At 37.5% G+C, this 12,763-nt stretch overlaps 1 protein-coding gene across 11 annotated transcripts in view; it reads right to left on the reverse strand.

Moving 5' to 3' along the window:
- Positions 1–658: 658 nt before the first annotated feature.
- The window catches only part of Sclt1 (sodium channel and clathrin linker 1), a 222,541-nt gene continuing 210,436 nt past the window's right edge, over positions 659–12,763 (reverse strand). For all 11 annotated transcript variants that reach the window (XM_045131671.1, XM_045131667.1, XM_045131669.1 and 8 more), the window contains 3 exons: positions 11,093–11,171; positions 8,111–8,206; positions 659–961 (listed from right to left, as the gene is read on the reverse strand). In XM_045131671.1, coding sequence (XP_044987606.1) covers positions 899–961; positions 8,111–8,206; positions 11,093–11,171 — 238 coding nt within the window. In that variant the 3' untranslated portion in view covers positions 659–898. The remainder of the gene's footprint in view (positions 962–8,110; positions 8,207–11,092; positions 11,172–12,763) is intronic.

Consider the following 12,763-nt stretch of genomic DNA (forward strand, 5'->3'; position numbering starts at 1 on the left):
TACATTCCTACAGCTTTAAGTCTTAGCTCCACGACAAAGACTCAGGGTTACAGCAATTTGTTAGCACCAGTCTTAAACTTGATTGAGACCGAAGATGTACACATGAATATTGTAATACTATCCCCAACTCATTTATCTTTTATGTGCACCAGCCATCATATCCTGTAAACCCATCTGCTCTAATCAGCAGAAGCGAGCATGTACCAAGCTCAAATCAAAATAGAAAGAAACTGTGGATCTATGAAGAGCCATAGGACTATACCAGCTCAATGCCATGTGTTCTTAAGAGTTTAAGATCTCTATTGGTTTAGAATTGCTTTGAGCAAAAACATTAAACCATTCCTAAACTCTAAGATATCAAACTCTATAAATACAGAAAATCATGTAAATTAGAAATTAATCATTACAGTTACACATTAAAATACATGAAAGTATCACTTTGGAAAGTACATAATTTATTATATTTATGAGTTCAATGTAAAATGTATTCTTAAGAATTATCAAAATGACTTAGGAGTATCAGACATAAAAATCCCCAAATTTTAGAATGTAAAGTATCAAATTCTAGAATTTTCTTAAGACCTCTTTTTGAAATGATTGTATTTTTCCATAGGAGAAAAGGGAAATAAGAAATAGACACATCGATGAAAGCAGTGAGTTCTTCTCAGCTGGTTTTATTCTCCACAGAAGCTCAGACATAGAATTATATATTTTTTTCTTTTTTACTTACAGGAAGCTGTCACTGTTCTGTTTCCCAATAATCCTCAAAAGAGAATGGAAAATGCTTATGCAAAATGACACAAGCCTTCACCACTCTCTGCAGGCTTCACCATTTCAATATACTTCTAGTCCAACAGCTTTCTTAACTCTACAGTCTGTCAGTGAACTATGAATATTTTTAAATATTTTCCAGATTCATCATGGAGGTTGCTTTTCTTCTCTGCACTGTAATCACACTGAGCTGCAATTAAATAATAATCAGTAAATCATTACCTTTTAGATATATAATATTAGACTAATACAAAGTACAGTGCCATACAACACATCTAAAAATCACTGAAAATAGTGAGTGGAAGATGCTTTGAAAGAGGTCATTGTGTGTGTATGTGTGTGTGTGCACGTGTATGCATGCTCATTTTTGCTTTATGCCTGAGAATTTAAAGTGCCTGTATTACATTAGAGAATGTCAAATATGACAGTCCATACCTCAGAGTGATACACTCTGAATTCCCAAACATATTTCACAGATGGCTAAAAAAATCTATATAAAAGTTAATCAGAAAAGTGTCTAAAACACAAACTAAATCTTAGCAAATACAATGTAGAGCTGTAACAAGGCAAAATTATATCACAGTGAGAAAAGTTTAACAGGAAAGTCATCTTTGAACAGTAGTTAGGATTAACTATACATACATGTAAAATAGAAAGATTTAACAATACAGAATAATACAAAGCATAAAGGCAGTTTCTTATTTATTTATTTTATTTGACAGAGAGAGGGAGAGATAGAAGAGAGAGAGAGAGAGGGAGGGAGGGAGGGAGAGAAAGGGTACGCCAGGGCTTCTAGCTACTGCAAACCAACTCTAGACGCTTGTGCCCCCTGTGCATCTGGCTAACGTGGGTCCTGGGGAATCAAACCTGTGTCCTTTGGCTTTGCAGGCAAACGCCTTAATCACTAAACCATCCCTCCAGACAAAGGCAGTTTCCCTCTATTGCTGTCCTTCATTCTAGTTCTTTCTTCAGATAGATATAGCCACTATTGTTAGGGCTTTACCTGCTGGCTTGGTTTTGTTGAGACAGACTCACTACGTCATCTATACTGACCTTGAACTTGCAACCCTACTGCCTCAGCCTTCTGAGTGCTAAGATTATGGACATGCACTATTATGTCTAACTGTTTTCAGTTTAAGGTATATACTTCCTCATTCCTTGTTATTAAAAAATTAAGTCTATCTTCACTTTTCCTCATTGCTTTTTCTTCTCAATCATCAGTCATAGAAAAAACTGCATATTAGATTTATTTTATTTCTCTCTCTTAAAATAGTTTATTTATTTGAAAGGAGAATGAGTGCATGGGGAGCCAGGGCCTCTAGTCACTGAAAACAAAACTAGATGCAAGTGCCACTTGGTGCATCTGGCTTACATGGATACTGGGGAGTTGAACTGGGTCGTTAGGCTTTGTAGGCATTTGCCTTAACCAGAGTCATCTCTCTAGTCCTCTTGTGCTCTTAATGGCTGAAAACTTTTGGCCTGGGTGTGGTGGTTTGATTCAGGTATCTCCCATAAACTTAGGTGTTCTGAATGCTAGGCTCCCAGCTGATGGAGGTTTGGGAATTAACACCTCCTGGAGGCAGTGTATTGTTGGGTGTTATAGCCACTTTCCCCATGCCAGTGTGTTTGGCACACTCCCCTGTTGCTATTATCCACTTATGTTGGCTAGGAGGTGATGTCCACCCTCTGCTCATGTCGTTGTTTTCCCTGCCATTGTGGAGCTTCCCCCCTCGAACCTGTAAGCCAAAATAAACCTCTTCTTTTTTCCCATAAGCTGCTCTTGGTTGGGTGATTTCTACCAGCAATGCAGACCTGACTGCAACAATGGGGATGTAGCTCAGTTGTTATTTGTCTAGCATATATATGACCCTGGGTTTGATTATCAACAACGCATAATCTAAGCATGGTGGCACACTCCTGTTATCCCAGCAGTTAGAAGGATCAGAGAGGTTCAAGGTCAGCTTCAACTACATGGTGAGTTCAAGATCAGTCTGGGATACATGAAGCCCTTTCTCAAAAAAACCAAGACAAGAGCTGGAGAGAGAGCTTAGTGGTTAAGGCACTTGCCTGTGAAGCCTAAAGACCCAGGGTCGATTTCCCAGTAACATGTAAGCCAGATACACAGGATGGTGCATGTATCTGGAGTTCATTTGCAGCCGCTAGAGGCCCTGGTGTTCCCATTCTCTATTGTGCTCTCTCTTTTTCTTAAAAAAATAAATAAATAAAATAAAAATATAAAAAAAACAGACAAACATTTGAAATGTTTCTTTGTATGAATAACTTAACTGGTCTCCTATTCTTCGCTGTCAGAATTTAAAAAAAAATTATTCATCTATTTGTGTGTGTATGCATGTGCGCACACACATGTACCATGGTCTCTTGTTGTGGCAAATGAATGCCAGATGCTTGCACCGTTTTTTTTTTGTGTGTGTGTCTAGCTTATGTGGGTGGCTTGGGAATTGAATGTGGGGTGGTAGACTTTGTAAACAAGTACCTTTAACCTTTAACCACTGAGATATCTTCCCAGCTCATAAATAGTTTTTTTTTTTTTTTTTTATCTTTTTGAGGTAAGGTTTCACTCTAGCTCAGGCCTACCTGGAATTCACTATGTAGTCTCAGGGTGGCCTTGAACTCATGGTGATTGTCCTACCTCTGCCTCCAGAGAGCTGGGATTAAAGGCGTGTAACAGCACGCCCAACTCATGAGTAGTTTTTAATATAAACTTAAGGACAATGTGGAAATTAGTATTTTTTTGGTGTGAGTATGAGTAGTGTGCATGAGTATGTATGTACGTATGCATGCTAGGCATATTACATAATGGTTACTGTGTGTGTGTGTAAGGGAGGTGTGATGTGGTGTGTGATATGTGCAGATGTGGAGGCCAGAAAAGTCCCCTCTCTATATGGGTGTCCCTCTCCATTACTCTTTTGCTTATTTCATTGTGATGGTCTCTTCACCAATTTTGGAACTTTGGTGATTTCATGAGCCCCAGCCCCAGTCTCTGAAAAACTGGGGTCACACCCAGATATTTATGTGGGTTCTAGGAATCAAACTCAGTGGTCTTGGACTCCTTCCCATCCTCACCCTTGCAAAGGAAGCACTCTTAACTGCTGAGCCATCTCTCCTGCCCAATCATTACTTTTTTTGTTTTTTTAAAAGATTTAAAAAAAAATTTTTTTTTTTATTCATTTATTTGAGAGCGACAGACACAGAGAGAAAGACAGATAGAGGGAGAGAGAGAATGGGCGCGCCAGGGCTTCCAGCCTCTGCAAACGAACTCCAGATGCATGTGCCCCCTTGGGCATCTGGCTAACGTGGGACCTGGGGAACCGAGCCTCGAACCGGGGTCCTTAGGCTTCACAGGCAAGCGCTTAACCACTAAGCCATCTCTCTAGCCCCCAATCATTACTTTTTGAGATAGGGGCTTTCACTTCAGCTGGAGTTCATGAAGTGGGCTAAGCTAAATAGCAAAACCCAGAGATCTACTTGCCTCTGCTTCTCCAGTGCTGGAAGTACAAGAATGCATTTTACACTGGTTATTGGGGATCTGAACTAAAGTCTTCATGTTTGAGCACCAATCACTTTACCTATCTCATTAGCCCCTGAACTTAGTATTTTCACATGCTTGCTTCCTTAAACAGACTATGAAGGGTGCAAGAAGAACTGCCAGTTGTACTCCAAAGAAACTATCAATGTGTACTTTTCTCAGTGATGGACAAAAGTGCCAGCTCAATATGTTACCACTCTGAAAGGCAAAAATGTATTGATCTGATAGGCAAAATGTTATGAGATTAAAATAAAATCCCTATTTTTGTCATTTTATATATTTAAAATCCATCTGTTTTTCCTTTTCTGAAGAAATCCTTTCTTTATCCACTTGTCTGTTGGGCTGTGGCACTTCCTTTTTAACTTAGGTACCTTTTATATTTTTTCATGTTGTCACTGGCATTATGACCATTTATCCTGGTGCTGGAGGTGGTCAAACCCAAGACTGTGCATATACTAAGCAGGTGCTGTACCACTGAGCTCAACATCTCAGCTCTATGAATATTTTTTTTCTGATGAACAAATTTGAAATTATGGGGTTATATTTTTTTATAGCTCTAATATGTTTTTGAGGCAGAGTAGGGTCTTGCTATGTAGCCCAGGCAGTACTTGAATTCATGACTCTCTTGCTCAGTTTCATGATAGCTAGGATTACAGGTATGAGATGCTTAGTTTGTGTTCTTGCCTAGAAAGGATTCATTATATTGCCTTCCTGTCAAAATCATAGATGACAGTCCACAGTTTGGATAACACAGTAAAAATGGAAAAAAAATGTATAAACAATGTATAAGTAGGGGCTGGGAAGATGGCTCATCAGTTAGGGTGCTTGCTTACAAAGCCTGTTGGCCAGGGCTCAATTGTCCAGCCACCTACATAAGCATTTGTTTGCAATGGCAAGAAACCCTGGCATGTCCACACACACATACAGAAACACACACATGTATGTATACACAAACATATGCACAAATAAAATATAGAAAAAGGTAAGCAGAACAGCACATCTGGGGTACAACTGAGTCAGTACAATGTATGGCTTGTGTGGACCAATCACCTGATATTGGGATACACTACAGTATGCATGGCATGTTAGAGACAACAATATTCTCACTTCTTTCATTTCATTAAATATCATGTCCTTGGTAGGATAATTATCCCAATTAGTAATCTCCAATGGAGAAGAAAATAAAATTAAAAATGATTCAAAGAAGCAAATATTGAAAAAAAGTATTCTGTTATTTGAGACAGCATCTCTCTCTGAAGTTCAACCTGTGGTGATCCTCCTAAGTCTACGTCTTGAGTGAAAAAAAAAAAAAAGAGTATGTCTCATAAAGTTTTTCACTTGGTTCACTTAAAACAGAAAAATATATTTGTATGTTCTGCCAGGCGTGGGGGTGCACGCCTTTAATCCCAGCACTCGGGAGGCAGAGGTAGGAGGATTGCCATGAGTTTGAGACACCCTAAGACTCCATAGTGAATTCCAGGTCAGCCTGGGCTACAGTGAGACCCTACCTCGAAAAACCAAAAACAAAAAATGTATTTATATGAATGTTGAATAATTACTACTGATCTTAAGAACATAAGAATGGAAGAAGAAACGCTTAAAGAAATATCTGTTATAGACCAACAATGTATTGACAAGAGGCTTTCAAAACAAATGGTGTGAACTCTGTCATTGGAGAGTTTAAATAATGAGAAAATGTTATTGGATATATTAGGCTTCATCTTGTCAAGATGGCAACTAAACAGTGTCAACTGGATTATATAATTAGGGTCTCATAATTGTATACTTTTTGCTACCAAAGTCAACATAAATGATTTTCAGTAGACACTTTTTAAAAAATATTTTTAATTTTTATTTATTTGGGTGAGTGAGAGAATGGGCATGCCAGGGCACACCAGGGCCTCCAGACACTGCAAACAGAACTCAAGATACATGTACCACCTTGTGCATCTGGCTTACGTGGATCCTAGGGAATCAAATCTGAGTCCTTTGGCTTTGCAGGCAAGTGCTTTAACTGCTAAGCCCCTCTAGCCCATTCAGTAGACACTTTCTTTGCCACATTCCTTTAGGGTTAATACTCAGAGGCTCCTTTCTACAGTCCTAGCTACTTGTGAATATGAGGCAGGAAGATGGTTCAAATCCAGAAGTTTGAGGCTAGCTTGGGCAACAAAGTGAGATCATGTCTAAAAAAGGAACCATAAAGATTTATAGATTATACTAGATAAATTTAATTTACCATATATCCATGGAAGTATATATTTATCATTATACTAAAGGATTTGCATTTGTTAATTCTATTTATCTTTTAATAATATATGGGGAAATGTTATTAGCCTATCTTAAAAATGAAGAGACTGAGGCTTAGAAAGTTAAAATTGCTCAGTCACATAGCTATTCAATGACACCATGCTATGCTACTAGTAGATAAGAATTGTACCATTTTGGGGGCAGGAGGGATGGCTTAGTAGTTAAGGTGTTTGCTAAAAAGCCAAAGGCCCTAGTTCAATTCCCCAGGACCCAAGCTAGCCGGATATACAAGGGGGCACAAGCGTCTGGAGTTCGTTTGCAGTGGCTGGAAGTTCTGGTGCGCCCATTCTCTCTCTCTCTTCCTCTTTCTCTGTCAAATATATATAAAAAGAATAATACCATTTTGATGAGTGTTGTACATTTCCAACCAAATGTTAATTAATAATATGGTTACCTGATTTGTTGAATGCTCTACCCATTATCTACCTATTTCATCTGTCTGTTTCTTGCCTATGTGATTACTGTTACCGTTCTCTTTTCTTAGATAAAAAGAACTATTGTTCCTATTTTTAAAAATATATATTTTTTATTTATTTGAGATATATATATATATACATACACACACACACACACACACAGAAATAGGCAAGGGGAGAGAGAGAGAGAAAGGGCACGCCAGGGCCTCCAGCCACTGCAAATGAACTCTAGATGAGTGTGCCCCCTTGTGCATCTGACTTATGTGGTTCCTGGGGAATCCATCCTGGGTCTTTTGGCTTTGCAGGCAAGTGCCTTAACTGCTAAGCCATCTCTCTATTGTTACTATTTTAGGACAAGCATCTCGCTTCACTTATATGGTGTGTGTGTGCATTATGAGAAATTACTCTTTAGTATTTCACTGGTATTCTGTACTTTCTGATCTATTTCTTATAGTATAATTTTGGATTTATTTGGTCATATACAAATGTGTATCAAATAAAGGTCATTTGTAAGTGAAATAATTCTTTCGCACTTAAAAACTAAAATGAACAGAAAGACAGTGCAAGTTAGAACATTGAGTATAGAGAGCTGTTATTTAATTTCAAATATACCAGTGAATATCTGCCTAATTTTAGATGGAGTATGTCTAGTGCACTGCTATCTAACAGAACTTTCTATAATGACAGAAATGCTCTGTGTCTATGTTGTTCAACCTATCAGTAACATATAACTACTGAGCACTTGAATCTGGCTGACAGACTTGAAAACATCTATTTTTAATTTCATTAATTTTAATTAACTGAAATAGTTATCAATGAATAGCAGTTATTATACTGGCCAGTGTAATTCTATATGTAGATGTCAAATGGAGTATACTGATGTTTATCTTTGCTTCTGAAGTTTACTTTTTCAATCACAAACTCTTTTTTATAAGAGACTAATCCTAAATAGGTTAATCAGGTGAAAATTAAGCTACTAGCTCTCTGGGAACTTGTGAGGAACTTTTCTTCTCTTTGATCTATTAGTGCTGTTTATTTCTTATCTCTGGATAATGAGGATGCTCCCTACCTGCTGGGATGCTGAAGCAGCTCTCTCTTCTGCCTGACTTAGACGCCTTTGAAGTCTGTTGGCTTTTTCTTGATGTTCCAGAATTAACTTTTCATTCTGTTAACAAGAAATATAAGACAAATTAAAAATTCCTATGTGATGTGGGCATGCTTTATGGAATAATCATGAAAACTCTGGGCATCATTTTTAACATGTAAAATAAAGATAGTATTATCTCCTAAGTTGCATTTCCCAAGTTATGAGCTTCAAAGTACAAAGCTGGTTTTCCTTCTTCCTAAATTGTTTCCCCACTTCCATATCATCAAAGGCAGTGATGATGAATCCAAAAGTGAAGTGATCACAAATTAAGAGCAAGACTTTGAATTTATGGTTTGCTAACTTTGTAATGCCTAACTGTTGCCTCAAGACCACAGAGACTGTTGGTCTTTACAACCACAGCTATAGTTTGAGAACTGTTTCTGTTATGCTCCTCAAGATCTCTGTACCTTGCAAAATCTATTAGGGTCAAAGAGTTATTAAGTACTGTCATGTGTTGAACTGTAGTCCCCAAAAGATGGTGATGTTCTAACCCCTAGCACCTGTGAATGTGACATGATGTGGAAATAGTCTGCAGATGATCAAGTTAAGGTATTACAGTGATCCATAATCCATGACTGATATTTAAAAAATATTTTATTTACTTATTTATTTGGGAGTGAGAGAAAGGGAGGGAGGAAGAGAGAGAGAGAGAGAGAGAGAGAGAGAGAGAGAGAGAGAGAGAGAATGAATGGGCACCCCAGGGCCTCTAGTTACTGCAAATGAACTCTAGACATATGCACTACCTTTGTAGTCCTTAGGCTTTGTAGGCAAGTGCCTTAACCACTGAGCAATCTCTCCAACTCCATGACTGATATCTTAATTAAAATAGGAAATTTGGACACAAAGATGTACATGTAGAGAGGGAAGACACAGAGACAGCAGCACCATCTATAAGCCAAGGAATGCCAGAGGCTACACAGCTGGGAAAAGTGGGGAACAGGGGAACTCCTGCAGAGTTTTTGGAAAGAATTAGCACTAGATATTTTCATTTTGGACTTCGCATCTCCAGAGCTGCAAGGAAATAACTTTCTGTTGCTTATACAGCCCATTTGTGATGCTCTAACTATAAAATTAACCACTGTCAAGAGCAAGCTGTCACTAACTATACATGGTCATGGGGACAAGTTCAACTAAAAATGTATCACTGTTTTCCATATTTACCAGTCTGGCCATGAATCATTTGAAAAAAAAAGCCGTGTGTGTGTGTGTGTGTGTGTGTGTGTGTATGTATGTATGTATGTATGTATGTATGTATGTATGTGTGTGTGTGTGTGTGTGTGTGTGTGTGTGTGTATATATATATATATATCTTTTTTTTTTCTTGGTTTTCTGAGGTAGGGTCTCACTCTAGCCCGGGCTGACCTGGAATTCACTATGTAGTCTCAGGGTGGCCTTGAACTCTTGGCAATCCTCCTACCTCTGCCTCCCAAGTGCTGGGATTAAAGGTGTGTGCCACCATGCCCAGTGAAAAAAATCATTTAAAAAAAAAACATGTTTATTTATTTATTTATTTGAGAGACACAGGGATGGAGGCAGAGAGAGAGAGAGAAAAGAGAGGAAGAGGCACATTGATAGAGAATGGGCATGCCAGGGCGCCCAGCCACTGCAAATAACTCCAAATGCACGCACCACTTTGTGCATATGGCTTACGTGGGTCTTGGGGACTCAAACCTGGATCCTTTGGCTTTGCAGGCAAGAGCCTTAGCTGCTAAGCCATCTCTCCAGCTCTGAAAAAAGGCATTTTTGTACATGTAGAATTATTATACAGTTTTTCTAGTAGTCACCTGAATTCAGAAAATAATATAAAGCCGATCAGGAATGACTAGACAACCTTTTATTCTATGAAGAACTAGAAAGTTCTTTATGGCCTGATTATAGTTAACATCATGCCTAGTAATATAAAATACTGCAATAACTGTAATCTGTTAAAATGAGCTTATTATATTTCTTACTATGCCCAACAGCAAAATTAAAATTTAGGAAGAGAACTATTTTGGCTGTACTAATTCACCAAGTTGTTTAAATAGGTAGTTTTACATTTTAAGAAGCATACCACTTATCAGAGAAAACTCGGTGAAAAATCTCTTTATCTATAACAATCATTTTCATATTTACAACCAGACAATATGAAGTGTACATTTTTCTGTGTGGCTACCATGATGGTGAAGCAATGTTCAGACTGGGTAAATCTGATCGTTTTGTTTCCTTTTGGTCTTCTAATACTGTCAATATTAATGCTGAAAATCTTCCTTTCTTAGACTATTAGGAGAATTTTAACTGCTTTTCTTTACTTGTTTTCTAGTGTCTGTCTACTAATTGCGTGATACTCAGGAGCAATGACTTCAGTTTTTCTTTGGGAGACAACAGGGAATAAAGGATTTTACCAAACACACCTGAAGTTAGGAAAGAAGTGAAGAACTAGGCAGAGCTCTAGAAAGTGTCAACTATACCCCAGAAATTATTTGCATTTTTTAAAACCTTAAGAAAAAAGAAAATGAACTCTTGCCACCTTAGTTCTATGGCATAAATATCTAATATTTTATTATATCCTATTAGGCAAAAGTATTTTCTATGTGCCTTTGTAACAGATTAAAATAAGAAGAATGAGTTAAATAATTTTAGAGATGCATAAAAATAAAGAAGACCCTAATAGTATTTGTCTGAAACACTACTTAAGTTATACTAGTAACAGATGCGGGAGTTCTACTTCTCATCATTTACTGATGACAATGGCTAGCTTTCAAAGCTTTTTCTCATACTGTATTCTGTGTGAACCGTTAGGGGTCTAAATGAATTCCATGTGGTAATTTCCAAGTACAGAATTTGGATTTGGTGAAGATAAGTTCTACAATGTGTGTTTCAGGCTGCAGCAGAAAGCACTTCCCAGGAGAGTCATTCTCTTACCTCAACGACCTTTTCGTTTGCCATTTCGAGCTGAGAAAGAAGTTCTTGGGTATGAAGTTTCTGTCGATTCAGCTCACTCCTATTAACACATGGGAGGGAAGGTTGGGAGGAGAGACTTTAGATACATATTTCTGTTTTAAACAAAATATCAAGACCATTTTATTTGATCATATCTCAACTCATTAAGTTCTTTATAAATATACATATATTCTCGAGATTAGTTATACCACATTTTATTTATAATTAACAGTACTGAGCATATTGAAATGACATCCTCACTAAACCAAGAGTGTATTTTGTTCATTAGCCACTGTGCTTCTGCTTCTGCTTCTGCTTCTGCTGCTGCTGCTTCTTCTTCTTCTTCTTCTTCTGCTGCTGCTGCTGCTGCTGCTGCTGCTGCTTCTGCTTCTGCTTCTTCTGCTTCTGCTGCTTATGCTTCTGCTTCTTCTTCTTCTTCTTCTTCTTCTTCTTCTTCTTCTTTTTCCAAGATAGGGTCTCACTCTAGACCAGGCTGACCTAGAATTCACTTTCTAGTCTCAGGGTGGCCTTGAACTCTGTGACTCTGTGATCCTCCTACCTCTGCCTCCCAAGTGCTGGGATTAAAGGCATGCGCTACCACACCCAGCTGCCACTGTGCTTCCTTAGGATGCATTTAAAAAAATATTTATTTAATTGAGAGAGAGAAGTAGAGAGAGGATGGACACACCAGGGCCTCTAGCCACTACAAATGAACTCCCGAAACATGTGCCCCTTGTGCATTTGACTTATGTGGCTACTGTGGAATTGAACCTGGTCCTTAGGCTTTGCAGGTAAGTGCATTAACTGCTAAACTATCTCTCCAGCCCTAGTTTTACCTCTTTAAACCACACATCACTAGTATATTTTTCTAAACATTACCTTAAACTTTTTATTCCTTGAACAATGATTTTCAATATTTCTATGCCACTGGACTGAAAATGGCTTTCACAATTCCCCCCAATTTTTGTGCAATTTATCTTTCCAACTTTATCTCTAATAAGAGCTTTCCATTTTGGCTGAGATATCACTATTTCAAAAACATATTTAGGCTCATGTTTATATAATTTTCTATAGTCTTGCTTTTAGATTTCCCATAAAAGTCCAGTCCATATTTTCAGAGTCTAGAGTTTCCTCAGTTCTTTTCAAGCCTCCTAGTTTATTTTTATCCAGATAGCTTTGTTCCCATATCGTAACTCTATAATATGTTTGTAAAAGGCATATACCAATTTTTATACAATACTAATTAGTAGTATATATGCACATATACACACACTCTCTCTCCTAAGTAGAATGAAAATTTTAAAAAGTGGACTGTTTTTAGTTTTTTTTTTAAATATCTAACACTGTCGTTTTCATAGAGAGAAATAAGTAAGTGCTTGATGACTTATGGCTAAGTTTATATAAAGAGCCTTGTATTGACAGAGTTTTCCTTATTTGCTCAACAAATATTTATTGTGGAACCTACTAGAAAAACATTTTAGATAAAATTATTTCATGTATCTACAAAGAATTTGAAGTGGTTAAGAAATTACTTTTCAATTAAGTATTACCTTCAATCTTATTGTTGTCTAATTTTGAGTAAAAGTTTAAGAGGTATTAAGCAGTGAAGAAAAAAGTAATTTCACTATTCTATCTCAAGATGTTACTAGAGCC

This window comes from Jaculus jaculus, chromosome 12, assembly GCF_020740685.1.
Source record: "Jaculus jaculus isolate mJacJac1 chromosome 12, mJacJac1.mat.Y.cur, whole genome shotgun sequence".
NCBI lineage: Eukaryota > Metazoa > Chordata > Mammalia > Rodentia > Dipodidae > Jaculus > Jaculus jaculus.